The sequence below is a fragment of the Equus quagga genome, chromosome 7 (genome assembly GCF_021613505.1).
Source record: "Equus quagga isolate Etosha38 chromosome 7, UCLA_HA_Equagga_1.0, whole genome shotgun sequence".
NCBI classification, from domain to species: Eukaryota; Metazoa; Chordata; class Mammalia; order Perissodactyla; family Equidae; genus Equus; species Equus quagga.
This window is the reverse complement of record NC_060273.1, coordinates 79060439-79079232: the sequence shown is the minus strand read 5'-3', so window position 1 is coordinate 79079232 and position 18794 is coordinate 79060439. Positions and strand designations below refer to the sequence as shown.

The 18794-nt window shown below is 46.4% G+C and overlaps 1 protein-coding gene across 2 annotated transcripts; it reads right to left on the bottom strand.

Moving 5' to 3' along the window:
• Window positions 1-7754: 7754 nt before the first annotated feature.
• Window positions 7755-15879, bottom strand: ECSCR (endothelial cell surface expressed chemotaxis and apoptosis regulator). 2 transcript variants are annotated; one of them, XM_046667976.1, is made up of 11 exons: window positions 15730-15878; window positions 12213-12257; window positions 11849-11890; window positions 11638-11697; window positions 11014-11151; window positions 10548-10595; window positions 9785-9898; window positions 9287-9385; window positions 9064-9100; window positions 8287-8383; window positions 7755-8117 (listed from the first exon to the last, which is right to left on the bottom strand). In XM_046667976.1, exons 1-11 carry the CDS (start codon window positions 15788-15790, stop codon window positions 8109-8111), a joined length of 750 nt encoding a protein of 249 aa, XP_046523932.1. In that variant the 5' UTR covers window positions 15791-15878; the 3' UTR covers window positions 7755-8108. The 2 variants fall into 2 exon arrangements, with proteins under 2 accessions (XP_046523932.1, XP_046523933.1); XM_046667977.1 differs by lacking the exon at window positions 11849-11890 and having other exon boundaries at window positions 15730-15879.
• Window positions 15880-18794: the final 2915 nt, after the last annotated feature.

Below are 18794 nucleotides of genomic sequence, written 5' to 3'. Positions count from 1 at the left end.
TTCAAAGATATAGGGCCAGTAATTGGTGGACCCAGTCCTTAAACCCAGGGGGTCCAATATTAGAACCTCCACTTGAGTTTTTTACAAAAATGAATGCCTTAATTTTGATTATATTGGCACTTCTTTTATGAATTATAATTTTAGTGAAGTCCTCTTGATTATTTAATAGTCAATGATGATCACCAATATATGTGGATATATTTTATTTCTCAAAATAAATGAATTCTTTACATTTGCTGTTTATATTTCTGTGTAATCAACTTCTTTATTTATTAACAGTCTAAATGAAAGAATAGAGCCTATTTTCTATTTTTTTTATTGAGTTAATGATAGGTTACAATCTTGTGAAATTTCAGTTGTACATTAATGTTTGTCAGTCGTGTTGTAGGTGCACCACTTCACCCTTTGTGCCCACCCCCCACCCCACCTTTCCCCTGGTATCCACTAAACTGTTCTTAGTCCATACTTTTAAATTCCTCATATGAGTGGAGTCATACACAGATTATCCTTCTCTCGCTGGCTTATTTCACTTAACATAATTCCCTCAAGGTCCATCCATATTATTGCAAATGGAATGATTTTGTTCTGTTTTACAGCTGAGTAGTATTCCATTGTATATATGTACCACATCTTCTCTATCCATTCATCTGTTGCTGGGCACTTAGGTTGCTTCCACGTCTTGGCTATTGTAAATAATGCTGCAATAAACATTGGGGTGCATAGGACTTTTGGGATTGCTGACTTCAGGCTCTTTGGATAAATACCCAGTAGTGGGATGGCTGGATCATATGGTCGTTCTATTTTTAATTTTTTGAGGAATCTCCATACTGTTTTCCATAGTGGCTGCACCAATTTGCATTCCCACCAGCAGTGTATGAGGGTTCCTTTTTCTCCTCAACCTCTCCAACATTTGTTACTATTAGTTTTAGATATTTTTGTCATTCTAACAGGTGTAAGGTGATATCTTAGTGTAGTTTTGATTTGCATTTCCCTGATGATCAGTGATGATGAGCATCTTTTCATGTGCCTATTGGCCATCAGTATATCTTCTTTGGAGAAATGTCTGTTCATGTCGAATAGAGCCTATTTTCTAACAAAATATTAAATATCTTGCCTGATAGATACTCATCTTGGATCTTAAATTATGAGTTTTAAAATAATTTCTGTTGACTGTAATACTCTGTAAATATTCATGTCACATTAATAATTCTAAAATTGTAAGTAAAGAGATATCTGCATTTCATTGCAAAACTTTGTTTTGCAGCAATTTTATACATCATGAATATTGAAAATATGTTTACAGGATTAATTTTAATAAATCTTATAAAAGTAAAAGCACTGCTTTTTAAAAACTTATCTTTATAAATAAGTGTAATATATATTTATGTGCATGGTATATCTTAATAGAATTGTTTTTCTATAAACTGTACTTCCCAAATAATAACAGGAGGATATTTTTCTATGGTATATATATTTACTTCATAGTAAAGAAAAGTCTTTGGGGAAATTTATTGGCAGCTTGCCTATGAAAGACTCTTCTGGGCTGTTTTATTCTGGGCAATAAAGTAAATTAAGATACTAATTAGATGTGCAAATCTCAGGTGGTGATGCGACTATACAGAGGACAACAGACTACAGCCTCTTGGAATATGTTTATAGTTTTTAAATGCAATAAAATAAATAATCATGTCCTTTCGTTAATTATATCTCCAAATTATCTCAAAAGTTTGTTCTTTTTTTTTTTTTTTAAATTCAAACTTATTTTTTTTTTTTTTAAGATTTTATTTTTTCCTTTTTCTCCCCAAAGCCCCCCCGGTACATAGTTGTGTATTCTTCGTTGTGGGTTCCTCTAGTTGTGGCATGTGGGACGCTGCCTCAGCGTGGTCTGACGAGCAGTGCCATGTCCGCGCCCAGGATTCAAACCGACGAAACACTGGGCCGCCTGCAGCGGAGCGCACGAACTTAACCACTCGGCCACGGGGCCAGCCCCAGTTTGTTCATTTTTATGAGTTCAATTTTAGATTAGGAATTTTGGGGGAGTTGAATCGAAGCTCAGTTTGCTGGGAAGCTCAGTAAGAGAGTAGACAAAAGCAGCAGATTTGGATTTGGCTTTGGTTGTTGGCATGTTTAATTAGTTATTTTCTTTTAAAGAGGCAGTAAAGCATTTCTAATTTTATTTAGAAGCCTCAAAAGATTAAAACAGGCTCCCCGTTGTTGCAGCTGGCTTTTCCAATTACATACATCAGTTTGCGTGAATTGAAATTGGCCCGTTTAAGTGTATCAATTTTTATAAAACTTTATCTTAATTTTACGAGTCCCCGTGCTTCCCCAAGGCCAATAACTGAAATCAGGGGAGGAATGGTAGGCCAATGATAAGGCCAATGTTTAGAGCTGATGATAGAGACATCTGCCCTGGTATCAACTAATCTATCAAATGCTTTACCATTGATGTTTATTTTGCAGGTTGGCCAAGATTCTAAAATTTTTTCAGTAAGGAAAACCCCTGCTTGTCCCGTACTGCCAAATCCTCGCTGTCCTCTAATTTGTTGTGAGTTTCCCATGGTAATATAGGGTAAGATTAAAAGTTGGGCAATGCGATCTCCCTTTTATTCTAAGGTTTCTCTGGGTTTCGATTCAGGGTTTTAGACATTTGGATATTTTGAGTTATTTCTTTTTTGTTCCCACGGACGAGATGTTTCTAAAGTCCTGTCAGTTGCCAGTCAGGGTGGCCAGCCCAGACAAGGAACATGATGCAGGACATATTTTTTGTAATTCGTGCCTTAGAGTCAAGGCCAAAGTGGCCATCTTTGGCCCTGAGCCCAGACACATTCCTTTGTGTGGGGCCCAGGCCCAGTGTCCCTGGAAGGTGGGGGGTAAATGATATGTTATGGGCCCCGACATTTCCACCAATCCATAGGACACTAGGTGAATTGAAAGCCCTTGTTTTAAACATATACGCAACCAACATCCAAGGAACAGAAGACAAACTATTATAATGAGTAAAAGGGCATCCTTAAAATAATTGTTTTACCCTGTAGGGAGTCATGAGAATAGATCAGGGGAATAATTAATATTATGCATTTGATCTTGTAAATCCTTAATAATATCATCCAAATATAAAGTATGATTGGTAATATTAAAACAACATATGCCAAAAATTTTGATATAAGATTGGAGGGGCTCTAGTACGGAACGAATTAATGACTAATGTTCCATATAGTCACAGGCATCGGAATGCCCTTCTGATATTTTTTCTTTAATTCAATTCCCACCTTTTCCCATGGTTGTAAATCTAATGTACCTAGAGTAGGAAACCAAGTACGATGCTTCTCTATAGTCTGTAATAATTCAAATAATTTAACCTTAGCCCCACCTGCCTTCAGCAATTTCCTGAGTAAACAGATGTATGGGCGATATTGTTCTGTATTTTCAAAATTACCCATTTACCCTGTTAAAACTTCTGGAAGCACTTACCCGACTCGGGTAATCTTTTTGAGGCCTCACCCTGCTTCCAGGTTCCGTACCGCTGAAACTCCACTTTTTTCTTTTTTCTTTTTCTTCGCTCTTTGGCGATTCTTCCTTCAGGTCCCTGGTTGAGCTTTTGAACAGCCCCACGTTGGGCGCCACTTGCTGCCCAGACCAGCTAGGCAGCCAGCTAAGGGGGCGGACGGAATGAATAGACAGAACACAGTCTATATAATAGACACAACACAATCTATGTTATTTAATGGGACAAGGGACCATTAGCCTCAAGGACTGAGGTGAGGTCTCTCTGATCGCCACGTATTTATTTGCAGGCAAAGAAGCACAAGCATAGCAGGAACTCATGCCAGCAGGGATATGTAGGTCAAAGCTCGGCAGTTCTAGTCTTCCTCCCTTCAACGTAGCCCGGCCCTACCCAAGGCCATTCTCTTAGGGAGTAAGTATCCTAGGAACAATCAGCAAGTTATGCAGACGGCGTTCCATTCCTGCAAGGGCCCAGGGTTCTTAAGCCCCTTGCCTTCATGCTTGATAAGATACTCCCTTCCAGCCTTTGATTCCAAAGCACAATCTAGTATAGTAATTTATGAGAATCAGCAGATCACATATTTCTCAGCCACCCGTTTTGTAACTTGTTCTTGCTAAGCCTAAAGCCCAGCAAGAATGTTGCTATGATCTCCTGCAATAGTACCTCAACATCCTTTCCCATCATCTTCTGGAACCTCACTTCCCCCTTCTTTTCTAGACAACTCATTTACTCCTACATAAGTAAAAAACCGTTCAGCATTGCAGCCTTCTCAGGTATTGCCATTCAAATGTACCCTTCAGCTCATTTACACCTCAACACTTCTGGATGAATTTTTCTATGGCTGTATCACCAGGATTAACACTCCAAACCTCAACACTTAGAACACATCTGTGCTAGTTTTTGCTTGAGCACACAGCCACTCCACAAAAATAATTCCCACTGTCAAATTCAATCTCTGTGTTTGGTAAAAGAGGAAGCTGTGGGCTCAAAGGGTTCAGGATGGAGGTACCAGGGAAAAGTAACTAGTATGAAGACTGAGAGAGCAACTGGGAAGGAAATAGGGGAAGAGAAATTGGGATCTCCAAGGCAGTTCTCAAAGAGAAGGTGGTAGGTGTAGAAAGAAATTCAAACAGGCAAGAAAGGACATCCACACATCCAGGGGGAGGCTGCTGAGCAGAGCCACATGATGTTTTCTAGCAGATTCAAATAGAATTGAGTAGTACTAGCCTGGCTTTGGGAAATTGTGTGCAAGAATTAGGCCAAGGGGCCTGCAGAGATTCTTCATCTGCTAAATCATTTTACCTAGAGCCAGCCTCAGGTTCCTATCAGTCTTCTCTACTTACTTTTAGAAATACTTGTTGAACTGTAGTGGATTTTTGCTGGTGATGGTGAGTTTTGCCAAGTGCCCTATATGATTGAGAGGCTGCCCCATCCAGCCCTGGAAGAAAGATACTGCGGAAATGATCCATCTGTCTGACTAGGCCTAAGCGCCTGAGCTGGTTTGTTTGCCCTCCCGTAGGATGGGGGAAGAAGTGAGAGAAAGACACTCTACAGCAACCCCAAACACACATCTGTTCCTGCTTGGGGCCATGTAGTCCTGTGTTAGAATAAGGAGGAAGCTGCCTTGTAAATGGCCACCATCCTGTTGTCTAGACACGGAGGAAGAGATATGGTCTCAGGGAAGCTGCAGGGGCTGCAGAAGGCTGCACTCGGATTTCCTGTCAGAGGTGGGGTCTTGTAGTTGCATAAATAGTGGGATCCTCCAACAGAACCTTCTCTAATACAGTTTGCAAGAGAGCAGAATTCAGCATTAAGTGAATTCATCCTCAACCCCTTCCCAAAGGATAGTTATTTAGCAATAGGAAAATCAACATGGCTAATGTGGTACTGCAGTGTCATTTTCAGGGTAAAAAGCTTTCAATCTCCTACTAATACCAATTCACCCTATCTCCCCCACAAATAAATACACTATGACAATAGCTCATATTTGCTGGACTTTGTCCAGAGTCAGGAGGAAGTTTGTGGCCTTATAATGGAGAAGTCAACTGAGTTACCTGGAGTGAAACCATGTCCTTGACCTAATTATGATATGTCCAGTATGATAAGCAGCTGAACTAAGTGCCCATGGCAGTCAGAATAACAATAACAATTCAAACAGAATCCAGTCCTTCTGCATTGTTATGTCACCTGGAGAATTCTGTCCCAGCGATGGATTTTTGTACTGGAACTGGCTAGGAAGTCATGTGCTTTTTGCAGCAAGGCTTAAATAAAATGTATCTGATTTTTTTTTTAAACACTGTGTGTAGTATTGCTGTTGTAGGTTGGGTACTCCAGGAAATAGACTCTGAGACTCTGAGATGTGCATGCTGAAGGTTTATTGGCGAGTGTTCCTGGGAACAACAGCTGTGAGGAGTAAGGGACGCAGGATGGAGCAGAGGGAGAAATTGAGGCAACAGGTTCAGGTCTTCATCTTCACCCCCACCTCCATCAACCAGTCATCGACTAGCTATGAGCCCTCAGCAGCCAACACTCCCAGCAGCTGAAGGAACAAGTGTCTTGATCCTGAAGTGAGACTTGGGCGGGGCGTGGCGGGGGGCTCCACGTTGTCTGCTGCAGTTGCCCACTAGTACTTTTCCTTCCCAAGTATCTCCACATTGACTATTCCATTTTACCTACCAAGTAGCCTGTGAGGTTGACAGGGCTAGGTAGGGATCATCCTTCCCTTAATACACATGAATACACTGGGAAATCCAAGTCCAGAGAATGTCAGACTTGCCCAAAGTCACCTACACTAGCCACAGGACTTGTCTCTCGCCCCCACCCAGAGTGATCTCTACTCAAAAGATTGTGTTCATTTTTCCCTACATCTAGAGTTTATAGAAGTGTGGAATATAAGAGCCAGAAAGGATAGTGAAGGTCACGTAGTCCAGCCACTTCACTTTAAAAGTAAGAAAATAGGCACGGAGATGGGGGCTGATTTCGCTAGAGTCGAGCTGCAAGTCTGCGGCAGCGCCCAGCCTTCTGGCTAGATTTCCTGCACTTGAGAGCCGGCTTTTATGACCTCTGATATGCTGGGCACAGTGTACCACATAGGAGCTACAGACATGAGCAGGTTACAGGTCCTGCCCTAGAGCATTTCAGAAAATCTGTAGGTTTCTTCAGTCCACTTGAATAGTTTCAATGAGACGGAGAGTGAAACTTTTTGTTCTAGGCTTTCCCTCTCAAATCACTTTGCAGAGTCTAAATCCGGAAGAAAATAGCATGTTGTTGCTTCAGAATGGGTAATTGTGTTCTCCCTGTGTTCTAAATTGCTGACTTAACTTTATAAAGTTAAACACTGTGCAGACGTACACAGATGACTCTCCCATTGACTCTCCCCAACCAAGATTCATATCCAAACCAGTGTCATGGTAGAGATTACTAAGAAAACAGACAACTGCTTTCTTTTCCTCCTTCTCTTTAAATGACTTTGTAGTATTTGTGATTTCAATTTCTAGGACACAAAGATAATAGCTGTATGGGATAAAGTGAGTGGGTTTTCAGTTTATTAAGTCACAGACCTATCCTTGCTCCTAAGCTTCCCAGAGTTATCCCCATAGCTAGGACCAAAAGGAGACATGTCTACTCTGGGACGAGCAGATCACATTTGCCCTCATATAATCCAGCTCTCACCACTGGAGTTTCCAAGTCAGAATGCGTTGTGCCTCCCGTGTTCTCATGCTCCAGATTTAAAACTTCTTTACTGGTGGTGATTGGTCACTATTTACAGCTCCTTTTCTCTCCCCTCTATTGGAGTGGTTAGTCAGTCACCTTATCCCACTTAAAAAACCAGGCGACGAACAGGAGGCAGACCTGACAAAAGGTTCTCTCCACCTCCCAGGTTTCTCAGAGAGCTCCCCACAGGGGCAGAAACTTGCATACGTGCCTTGCCTAGGAAAGGAGGCCCTAAAGCTGCTGTTAAGAAATGCACATGGGAGAGCACCTTCCCAGTGGCATAGTGGTCAAGTTCGAATGCCCTGCTTGCAGGAGGCCTGGGGTTTGCAAGTTCAGATCACAACGAGGACATAGCCACACTGTGGTGGCATCCCACATAGAGTAGAGGAGGATTGCCACTGATGTTAGCTCAGTGGCAATCATCCTCAAACAAAAGAGGAAGATTGGCAACAGATGTTAGCACAGGGCCAATCTTCCTCACCAAAAAACCCCACAAAAAACCCACAACAAAAAAGCACATGAGAGCACAGACTTTAAAAGAAATTAGACTGCAGGCCAGAAAATAATTTTAATGCAAAGTAGAAAAGACCAGTCCATTTTGTCGTTTTCCTTGCCATTGTTCTGTAGACTCTCCTTCCTGTGATTTTGAGAATGTGGGAGGAGCAGGCCATGTTTCTAGAATGGTTGTCCATATGGGAAAGAGTCTCTCATACTGGTAGCTTGCTCCCAGATCTGGAGGGATGAGTGTCGTTTAGATCTGAGAGTAGATGTAAAACAATAAAATAATTTATATGTAGTTTATCGCTTCTGCCAATCCTATCACATTCCTCCTTACAGTCATGGCAGCTGCATCATCCTCGGCCCCATGGGAACCCCAAGGTTGCTTTTAAAGAACCTGCAAAATAAATACACAATAAGGAAGGGTAAACTTCTTGGGAGTGGTGGGGTAGGGAAGAGCAGAGAAGAGCCTGAGTCTTTGAAAGCATCTTCTTTCTGGTTAAGGAACTAGAGCCTAAAGGGAGAAGGAGGTGGGAGAGGGGAGGAAGGAACCAGGAAAACTGCACCTTCTCTGCTGAGGGGCATCCTTTGCTGTTATTCATGTTGATATTCTTCATGGAGATGAGGGTGATGCTGTCTTTCTCTCCATTGGCTGTGGAGCAGCTAGGGGTAGAAGGGAACATGGGTCATGGAGAGGAGGAGCAGGAGGGCGATGCGAGGGTCAAGGAACCATGATGGGGGTTCAAACTTAGACCCTGGTTTTGATAACCCTACATTTTAGTGGTGGACTGTGATGAAATGAGAGTGTGCTCTGAAGCCCAAAAGACTTGTATTTAACTTAGTTTTACTACCTACTACTTGTGTGATCTTGATCAAGTTACAACCTCTTTAAGTCTCAATTTTTTAAATGTATAAAATGCAGTAATATCTGCCTTGAAGAACTGCTGTAAGGATTTGAGGTAATATTACAAAATATCTACCACAGTGCTTGGTACATACAAGGTATTCAATAAGTGATTCCTTAAATAAGTGTCCTTTTATTTAAGGGGTATATTAGAATCTGAATTCCTATACTTTTCATGAAGGGGTTATAGAGGCTTAGTCCTGGGGCTGAAGAGTCCCGGTCCATTTTCCATCACCTGATTGTTTCCTTTCAGGTCCACCCCTGTCCCACCCACCCCTCTCCCTGGCCTCAGTGGAGGCTGTCAGGATTCTGCGTGTGCGCGCGCGTGTGTGTGGGTGTGTGGGTGTGTGCGTGTGTGGAGAAGGTGGGAAGTCTCCGTTCCCTTTTGGAGTGGGAGGTCAGATAGATGATCCTTCCCTTACGCCTCTGACAGTCTTACCTTTCAGAAAGCCCTGAAGTCCCAGGTTTCTGGGGATCTGTAAAAATCCAAATGGGGGGACACATGCTGTAACAGAAGCCCACCCTATCCCTCAAAGCCCACCTAAGTGGACTTTCATCTAGTTCCTTCCCTCAACTCTGGGCTGAGTGTCAGTTCCAGAATCTAGCTCTGGGTTCCCCAGCAAAGAGGGGCAATGGGGGGCCCTGAGGGTCAGGGCATGTACCTTCAGACTCCTTGTTCTTCCGACACTTAAACCTTAGACTGACCACACTGACTAGGACGATCACCACAACCACCAGGATGACAATGAAGCTGATAACACCTGAACAGGGAAAAGGATGGGGTGAAGGGGAGGCTGAGGAGGGGACAACAGCAGGCAACAGGATTTCACATTCCCTTCTCAGCTAAGTGCTGTGTAGACAGACTCTGGGAGCAAAGTGAATTCCCCTTCTCTGCTGAATCTGTGAGCTCTCAGCCTGCTGCCCCTGGCCAGAGTGAGCTCTGCAGCCCTGTCCCATCCTCCCATAAGAAAATGGAACCCGGCAGAGCAGAAGAGCTGACTGGAGGACCAGTGGAGGCTCCTTCCCACCAGGGCCTTCTTCGTCAGCCAAACTCTCCTAGAACAAATGGATGAGATTTGAACTTGTGTTTCCAGATCCAGAGTCTAAGTCAGTTCAAGGGTGGGGTCCCCTGCCACACCCCACCTTCTCCTCCCTCTCACCAAATGCAGCCACAGTAAGTACTGTCTCTGACGTGGGGCTGGGCAGGATTGTCGAGTCTTCTCCTGTCCTCAGGCTCGTGTTGTCTGATTTGGGGGTAATATTTTGAGACATGTCTAAAATGGAGTGGAGATGGATGTGTCAGTGAAGGGACCAACAGCCTACCAGAGAGACCTTGCTCCTTTCCTGCTTCCCCCAGGTGAAAGGCTGAAGAGAGAGCTCATGCCCTACAAAAAAGACTTCCTCCCTGGCACTCCGACCAGATCCCATGAGGATGGAGCTCAGAATTGGGTGATGTGGGGTCACGTAAATAGTATTGCCGGTTGTTTAAGTTACTAGTTCCAGAGGACTCCAGAGAATTTGAGATGCTTCCTTCATTATGCTCTTCTCACCACCCCTTAGGGCCCAGAGGAAAGGGATTATGTTGCAAACATAGGGAGCCAGACTGGCCAAGGCAGAGTCATCCTTGCTTTGCCAAGAGTTGAAGTGGGAAGAAAGAAGGACACCAGATGTTTGTCCCCAGGCACTGATCTAACAGGCCAGCCTACTAGTTAAGGGGCACAAGTTTCTGGCCCTCTTAAAAGTGGTATGGTTACCCATCTCTTCCCCTCTTTAACTCATTGTACTGCAGGCCTAATTGCTGTTCCATTTCCTTATCCTCAGTCTCCTCCCAAATAAGTCTGGGAGTGTAAAAAATCCCAGAGCTAAGGGGTAGGATGAGGGAAAGCGTCAGGGTGCTCTTCGTTGTGAGCAGACATGACATACCTCCAGTCGTGCTGCCACTGCTGCTGCCACTGCTTGGGACACTTGTACCTGCGCCATGAAACAGCAGGGTGAAATGGAGGGTATCCCCCCGACCCCCAGTTCTCTCCTGTGCTGTTGGGGGAAGGCCAACTTGCCCTGAGTAGCCCTTTCCATCATTTGGGGTCCTCCGCCCCCGCCTCCGCCCTCCCCACCCTCACCCCCACCCCCCACCTCCACCCCTACCCCATCTAGTCCTTTATCAGTCCTGAGTCCAGGCTCCTTTCACCTTCATTGTGACCAGGCCCAAATTCTTGTCTCTACTCCCCACGGAACCTCTCTCATTCTCTCCCAAACCAGGGGACCACTGATGTGGATCCTGGCCTTGAGACCCCTCATTGTGGGGCAGGACATGGGCCTCCTGAAGAGGGGAAGAAGGAACCCAGCCAGACACACCCCAGCATTCACGCCTCCAGCCCCAGGTACTCACCAGGTACTGATGTGTGCTTCTGTGGCTGGGACGAGGTCAGGCCCACCAAGGACGGCGAGTGACCATTGACGGGGCTTGACTTTGGCGTCACTGGTTTACTGGTTACCTTGGAGACTTGTGAGGCCTTCTCTGTGGCTGCTGTGGATTAGGAAGTATGCATGGGCTTGCTTAGAGCCTCAGTCAGCATGTATGCAGGGAAGGCTCTTCTTCCAAAATCCTCCTTTTCTTTACTGCTTTCAATTCTAGAAGGAGCCATCCTTTCTTTCACCTCTGGGCCTTTGCCTGTGCAGTTCCCTCTGCCTGAAATATGCAGTTCCCACCACCCTCCACCCACAGTTTTTGTCTGGTTAACTGCTTATTAGGCCTCAGCTTCACAGGTCACTCCCTTTGGCACGTCTTCCTTGACCCTCAAGTCTGAAGTGGCTGACATCGGTCTGGGATCCCACAGCACCTTCTGCTCATGCGCATCACAGTTCTTCTCACTCTGCTTTGTAATTGTTAATGTGAGGTCCTGTTCACTTGTCTGTTCCCCTACTAGTATGTAGTCTCCTTTGGAGCAGAAACTGTGTCTGCTTCCTGATTGGGCCCTCCCTGGACAGTACTGTGGTCTGAGTGGCCGAGTACCTGGGGTGCTAGTGCTGGATGGAGGGCTTGGACTGCTGGCCTCTGAGGAAGGGCTGTCTCCTGCAAGGACAGAGGCAGAAGGGGAGTTGGAGGGGGGGTAGGTTTGGTGACACCACCCTCTCTTGCCCATCTGAGAACCTTCAGCTCCAAGCAGGTGTGCAGGGCTGGGCAGGGGACAGGGATTGGCCCCTCAGCAACCACACTCACTCACCTGTTTTGGGAGAAGTTGGCTCTGTGGTCAGATTTAGATTTCCTGAAACAGACCGTCTGAAGCTGAGGATCTGCTGCCTCCTATTGCTCTGTCTCCCTCTCTTTTTCCCTATAGCTGGTCTTTTCTGGTCTTTCTCCCTACCCAATCCCCATCCCCAACCATTTGTCTCTCTCCTCTTTCAAGGCATGTTAGACTGGGCCAAGCTGAAAAAAGTCCCTAGAGGAGCTTAGCCTTGGATGTTCTGAGAGCTCTGGCCCCAGCCCTAATCACCTGAGATCAGTGCAAAACGGGCCTAGAGCTGCTCTCACCCTTTCTAAGCTCCCAGGCCTAAAGGCTGGAGTAGGCCCTGTGTGTTTGGTCTTACCCCGCAGACTAGAGTCCTGTGTTGTGGTGGACTGTGCGTTGTGGCCTGCAAGAGAAAGCAAAACACGTAGACTAGCTTGGTGAGTCTCCTGCCCAGCACAGGGCCCATAGAAGAACCCAGGCCTTTAGGTTTTCCAAGTCTCCCATACTGGAAGGCAGACACACTTGGCAGAGGGCTAAAGGATGTGGCTCCAGCTCCTGGTGCGTGCTTCCTCTGACACGGTGACTCAATAGCACTGTCACCACGACCTCATGGTTCCATGTCCCAGAGTCCTTTCCTGTCTCTTCAATCCTGCATGGGTTTCATACCAACCTGACACAAGGTCAGGGGAAGTTTATTTCAAACTAGGGATATGCCTAAGGACAGAGGGCCAGTGACCTGTCACATCTAGACAAGGACCCAAGATTGCAGGTCTCTAGCCTATATGGGTTTTTTGGGGTTTTTTTTAAAGATTTTATTTTTCCTTCTTCTCCCCAAAGCCCCCCAGTACATAGTTGTAGGTCCTGCTAGTTGTGGCATGTGGGGCGCCGCCTCAGCATGGCTTGATGAGCGGTGCCATGTCTGCGCCCAGGATCCGAACCAGCGAAACCCTGGGCCGCTGAAGCAGAGCATGCGAACTTAACCACTTGGCTATGGGGCTGGCCCCTAGCCTAATGTTCTTGCTACACTACCATGGAGCCATCCACTTTTCCCTGTGAATATGGCCATCCTGCTCCTGCCCCAAGGGAAGGGGGTGGGAAGATGTGGTGAGTGAGATGGTGTTAAGGACTAGAGTTGGCATCTGTGCTCTCCCTCTGCCCTCCTCCTGCTGGAGATAGAGGCCTGCACAGGACATAAGTTCTGAGGTATATACAGGAGGCAGGGAAGCTGTAGAAGGAGCCACCAATTTACTCTCACAGCCAGAGGCTATTTCAGAAATGGTCGTTGTTGGCCAAAGAGAGGAGTCAGTTACCAGGAGGCCCCAGTCAGAAGCCCTCATTAGTTTTGTGTGTACCTGTGTATGCCTGCAGACTATGCAGATGAGTGCATGCTTGTGTGCCCATATATGTGTCCCTTGTGTGTGTGGGACCTGAAAGGTCAGGTTGTGTTTGCTCATTTTCCACAATGAAATCATTCTTGAAACCTGTGAACAATGTGAAAGGAAAACAACATAGGGAAGTGGAGCCGCCCAGCTGGGTTCCCTTCATTCCACTCAGGCTGGGACTGCAGCCCCTGGCCTGGCCCTCCTGCTCTCCTAGCCCCTCTCATCAGGGAAGCACCAAGCCCTGGGCTGGGTGAACAGAGGTGGCTGGAGGCCAGGGGCCTGCCCAGCCTGTGGCAGCCTGCTGGTCTGTTTATTTTCCTTAGCCACTGCCTTCCTCCATGCGGCTATTGCTTGGATAGTGTGGAATTAATTGTTTCCAAGCCCAAGCTTGCCCAAACTCTGGGAGGTGTTTTTCCAGGTCACCATCTCTGATAGCCCCATTCCCCCGTTGAATCAGGGTCAAGAGAGGAGTTAAAACGTGTAGGTGCCCAAAGCTAGAGAGAACTCTTCCCAGCTGGGGATGACCCTGGGAGAACCCCTTCGACCCAAGGCGCATCCTGAAATACTGATAGATAGGCGTATCTATCAATTATTGATCCAGCACATCTAAGGTACCATCTAAGCTCTATAAGGTTATAACTTTAGTTCTTAGTGAGAGGGCCCAGTGCACTGCCTTCCCACATTTATCTAGAAACAAAACTAATGTCTTGGAAGGAGTTCCAAAGTCAGAAGCTTCAAGTCCTCGTAGCTGCTCTCTCTTTGTCTCCCACCCCTTCCTCCTACAGGAACATTTTGTCAGCAGTAGATTCCTTTGATGGTAGAGGAGAGACTTAGGGAGCATCTGTTTGTACAGGCCAGGGTGCCTCTGACCAGGGGGCATGCAGATACCTGAAGAACACTGGCCACAGGTGTCTCTCGTTTTCCTGGTCTGCCCTCCTTAATCCCTACCTGCTTCCTTCCCTTTCATCCTCTCTCTCCTCCCCCTCCACCTCTTTTCCTCAGCAGCATAGTTTAGTTAGAATAATGGATTTTGGAGTCTGACAGGCTTGAGTTCAAGTCCTGACTTCTATCACTTACTCCCTGACCTGGGCCTCAGTTTTCTCTTCTTTAAAATGCAAGTGATTTTAGTACCATGTGTGATGTAAGGATATTGCATATAAAGCACTAACACAGTGCCTGACAAATAGTCCATGCTCAGTAAATGCTAGACATCTTTATTTTTGCCCCATTCTCTTAAATCCTCCAAGTCTCAAGTCTGCCCTGACTCTGTGTATCCACAGTCAAGTCCCTTTGTGAGCCCGAATGTCCTCACTGCACTAAAATGAAGGAGACAGTGAGGGCTCTGAGCTCTCGGGAGGAGAGGCTAGGAAACTCAAGGGGTGAGCGTGGCTTAGGAAGAGTTTACACAGGGTATTCCTAGCCCTGGCACTTGCCTGGGACCGGACAGTGGGTAGGGAACCTGGGAGAAGCCTAGGCCTGGGAAAAGGCCACCTCATGAGTCTCACTTTTTAATTTCCCCCTCTGCCACCTCTGCAGTTTCCACAACAGCATGTTCCCCCAGCCCCAGATCAAATGTATGACTCTGTCCTCCCCGGAGGGCGTGGGGGGATGGCGGCGATCAGAGTTTTCACCCCCAGCCCATGAGCTTTTAGAGAAATGTCTGGCCTCTCCAGGAGGCAGAGTGTCTGGCGTTCCGGCCTTCTCACCCACACCATCCTCCCTCCTCATCCAAGCACTCTTGGACTCTCTTCTGCTGCTTTGAGCACAGGCTCATGAATCTTCCGCGGAGGACTGTGGAAGGTGAAGTGGGGGTGGGGAAGGGATGACCAAAGGGAAGTTGCTGCCTTGTGAGTCAGAATCTCCTGGATTTCTCACAATTCCCAGCAACTGCTCCCTAATTAGAGGATCCCTTATGAGCTGCTTCACGACTCATCAGCTGGCAGAGCCCTGTCTGAGAAGTGTTGTTTCCAAGTCATCTCCTTGAAGGTCATCTCATCTAGCCCCCGGGTGAGGATATTGTGTATATCCTCTTTGGCAAATAGTTCTTTGTATCTAATCTGAGTCCCTTTTGCTGTGATTTGAGCTTAAAATAAATATTTGGAATTCCCAGGTGGTTGTTCGTCACATGGAGGAGGAAAAAAGATCACCTGTAAAGCCCAAGGTACAGACAGTTTTGTGCTAGAACACCCTGGAAGGAGCTTTCAGGCCTCAATCTCACACCAAAGGAGTCACTTCCCACACTTCAGGTGGCCACCCTCTATGGGGGCCCCAGTTCACCCTGGACATTTCCCCACAAAAGGATTTAACCATACCTCTGTTTTACTCGTGCCTCCCAATCCAACTGATGCTCTTCACAAAAGGCTCTGGAATTTCCCTTGGGCGCTGGCCCGAGGGAGAGCGTGTGTGGTGTGTGACCTGAAGGAGGGCCAGCATACCCAGGACTGCCAACTGTGGGAGAGGAACTCCTGAAGGAGAGTGGCAAGTGCCTCTTACCTTGGAGTAGGAGGACGCCAAGGATCACCCAGCACAGCTGTGTAGCTCCGACAGTCCTCATGTCAGCTGGGTCTGTGGTGGGCAGGCAGCCGTTCTCTCCGTGGAGGCTCTGTCCATAGTAGAGAAGAGAGAGGGAGCACTGGGGCGGGGCGGGGGTGGGGACTGGCTCTCCAGGAGTTTCCTGTCAAAGAATAGAAGGAAACAGATTGGGACTGGCTCCAGGGGCCCTGCTTAGCCCAGCAGCCCAGATGAGGATGTAAGGCTGAAATAACAGCAACTGTGCCCGGGCTCGGCATGGCCTGGGCTAGAGCTTCTGTGGTCTCCTCCAGGGCCTGTGTACAAAGACCACTGAGGGCAACCTGGATCCCTGCCCCCTCTCTTCCTCTCTGAGGGCTCCATCAGGTCCCTCCACACACCACCTGGAGGTTTTCCTGGAGTCTAACTCCAACCCCTCCCCATACTGTTTCAGATCATGTCCTCCCCTCCCATGACTGAGCTTTAAAGCTCAGCCTACCAGCCACCCATGTTCTGTAGACTCTGAATTCTCCACATTCCTCTCCCTCCTCAGGGCTCCCAGTGCAGATGGGACTCCCAACATCTTTGGGGGAGGCTTTGGAAACATTATTTTAATTCTTATAGAAAAAGAAGAGAACCGCATTCCTGGCATTTCTTCCTCAGCCCTCCCCTCACATTGGGGTCAGGTGTTCCCTGTGCTCTAGCAGCACCCTGTTTTAGCATCCATCCAGCACATATCCCCGTGATACTCTCTCCTGCAGACACAGGCCAGCATTGTCACTTTTTTCAGTATGCCTAGGACCTGGCACAATGCCTGACATATAGCACATCCTCAACACATACTTATTGAACTAATCTCAAAAGATTTAAGAGCAATGTCACACGCAATCCTACCTCTTTAATATAATTATTATCATTGTTGTGGATTTCCCGCCAGTCTATGTATTCCAGTCTGTCACTATATATATATGTATATATATGTGCAACCATTTGTGTGATTGGTATGCTCTTCTCTCATTTTTTGATAGATATTTTATTTTGAAGCAAGTACAAATGTACAGAGAAGTTGGAAGTACATTACATAGAACCATTTGCGAGTAAATTGCCAACAGAATGCCCCATCACCCCCGATACTGTAGTGTATATTTCCTACAAACAAGGACAGTCTCCCACATAATCACAATACAGCCATCGAAATTAGGAAGTTAGTATTGATATATTAATACCGTCTAATCCTCAGATCCCATTCAGATTTTGATAATTGTTCCAATAGCATCCTTTATAGCAAAAGGGTCCAGTCCAGAATTACTCACTGTATGTCTCTTTAGTCTCCTTCAATCTGGAACAGTTCCTTGATCTTTCCTTAACTCTCATGACCTTGACTTTTTTTTTTAATTTTTTTAAACATTGGCACCTGAGCTAACAACTATTGCCAATCTTTTTTTTTTTCCTGCTTTTCCTCCCCAAGTCCCCCCAGCACATAGATGTTTTTTTTTTTTTAAGTTGTGGGTCCTTCTAGTTGTGGCACGTGGGACACCACCTCAGCATGGCCTGATGAGCGGTGCCATGTCTGCACCCGGGATCCAAACAGGTGAAACCCTGGGCCACCGAAGCAGCGCAAGCTTAACTCCTCGGCCCAGTTATTTTGTGGAGTGTCCCTCATTTAGGTTTGTCTGACATTCCCTCGTATTTAGATTTAGGTTATGCCTCTTTGGCAGGGATGTCACAGAACCAATGCTGTGTCCCTCTCTGCATCCAATCAACGGGTGCATAATTTTGATTTGTGCCATTACTGAGGATGTTCGCTTGATCGCTCGCTTCAGGTGGTGTCTGCTAGTGTGTTGGTTTCCTGTGCTACATAACAAATTACCATAAACCGGTGGCTTAAAACAACAGAGATTTATTCTCCCACAGTTCTGGAGGCCAGAAGTCAACGCCAAGGTGTTGGCAGGGCCACACTCCCTCTGAGGGGTTTAGGGGAGGATGTGTTCCTTGCCTCTTCCAGCTTCTGGTGGCTGTTGAGCATTCCGCGGCTTGCAGCCACATTCCTTCAGTCTCTGCCTCCATATTCACATCGCCTTCTCTGTGTCTTCTCCTCTGTGTGTCTCTTCCAAGAACACTTGGCATTGAATCTGGCGCCCATCTGACTGATCCAGGATGACCTCCTCATCCCAAGATCCTTAACACAGTTACATCAGCAAAGACTCTCTTTCCAAGCAAGGTCGCATTCACATGTTCTGGGATTAAGATATGGACATATCTTTTGGGGGCCACCATTCAGCCGCTACAGCCAGCTTTCTTCACTTTAAAGTTATTCTTTTCCCCTTTATAGTTAGTAAGTATTTTGTGGGGAGATATTTTGAAACTATGTGGATATCACACATTACAATCATTTATTTCGATGCTCAAATTGTCCCCATTTTGGCCACTGGGAGCCCCTTCAAGCTGGTTTCTTTGCCCTTTCGACATGTCTCCATCATTCTGTGAGCACTTCCTTACTTTCTGACATGATGAGATGTTCCAGGTTTATCTCATGCCCCAGTCCTGGAATCAGCTATTTCTCCAAGGAGCCCTAGTTTGTTTTAGTGGCGAATAGTATTTAGAAACTGAGATCCAGGTGGAGGGTGTGCTCATTGCTACTAGAGGGTATCTTCTCCAAGGCCCTTCCCTGAAATCTGGCTCCCATTATCCCTATTTGATCACTCCTCTTGTCACCAAGCTCCCATTGCGGCTGCCACCGTCCCCTCACGGATGCCTTCCACACTCCACTCAGCCTCTGACCCTCCATGCTGGGCTCTTCCCTCACCATATAGACGCCTTCCTCATGCTTCGTGGGCTCTGACACCCTGTTCTGGGCCACTATGACTCCCCCCACGCTATGGGCACATCACTGACCTCGTTCTGCCTCATCTTTAGGATTGAGTTATTCCAGAAGAGAAAAGAAGAGGAAAAGGAAGCTTTTCTCTTATTTTCAAATTACAAGCGTTTTCTCCTGGCTCATAGTCTTCATAGGAATCATTTTTAATGGCAACATATTTACTATTCTGTGG

What these genes read in the sequence shown, in the direction of transcription:
- ECSCR (XM_046667976.1), bottom strand. Translation starts at nt 15,790, where the DNA reads ATGAGGACTGTCGGAGCTACACAGCTGTGCTGGGTGATCCTTGGCGTC. An exon ending in GCCAACTTCTCCCAAAACAG is followed by an intron (nt 11,698 to 11,848) that starts GTGAGTGAGTGT and finishes CTGTCCTTGCAG; the next exon opens with GAGACAGCCCTTCCTCAGAG. An exon ending in GAAGAACAAGGAGTCTGAAG is followed by an intron (nt 9,101 to 9,286) that starts GTACATGCCCTG and finishes GGATTTTTACAG; the next exon opens with ATCCCCAGAAACCTGGGACT.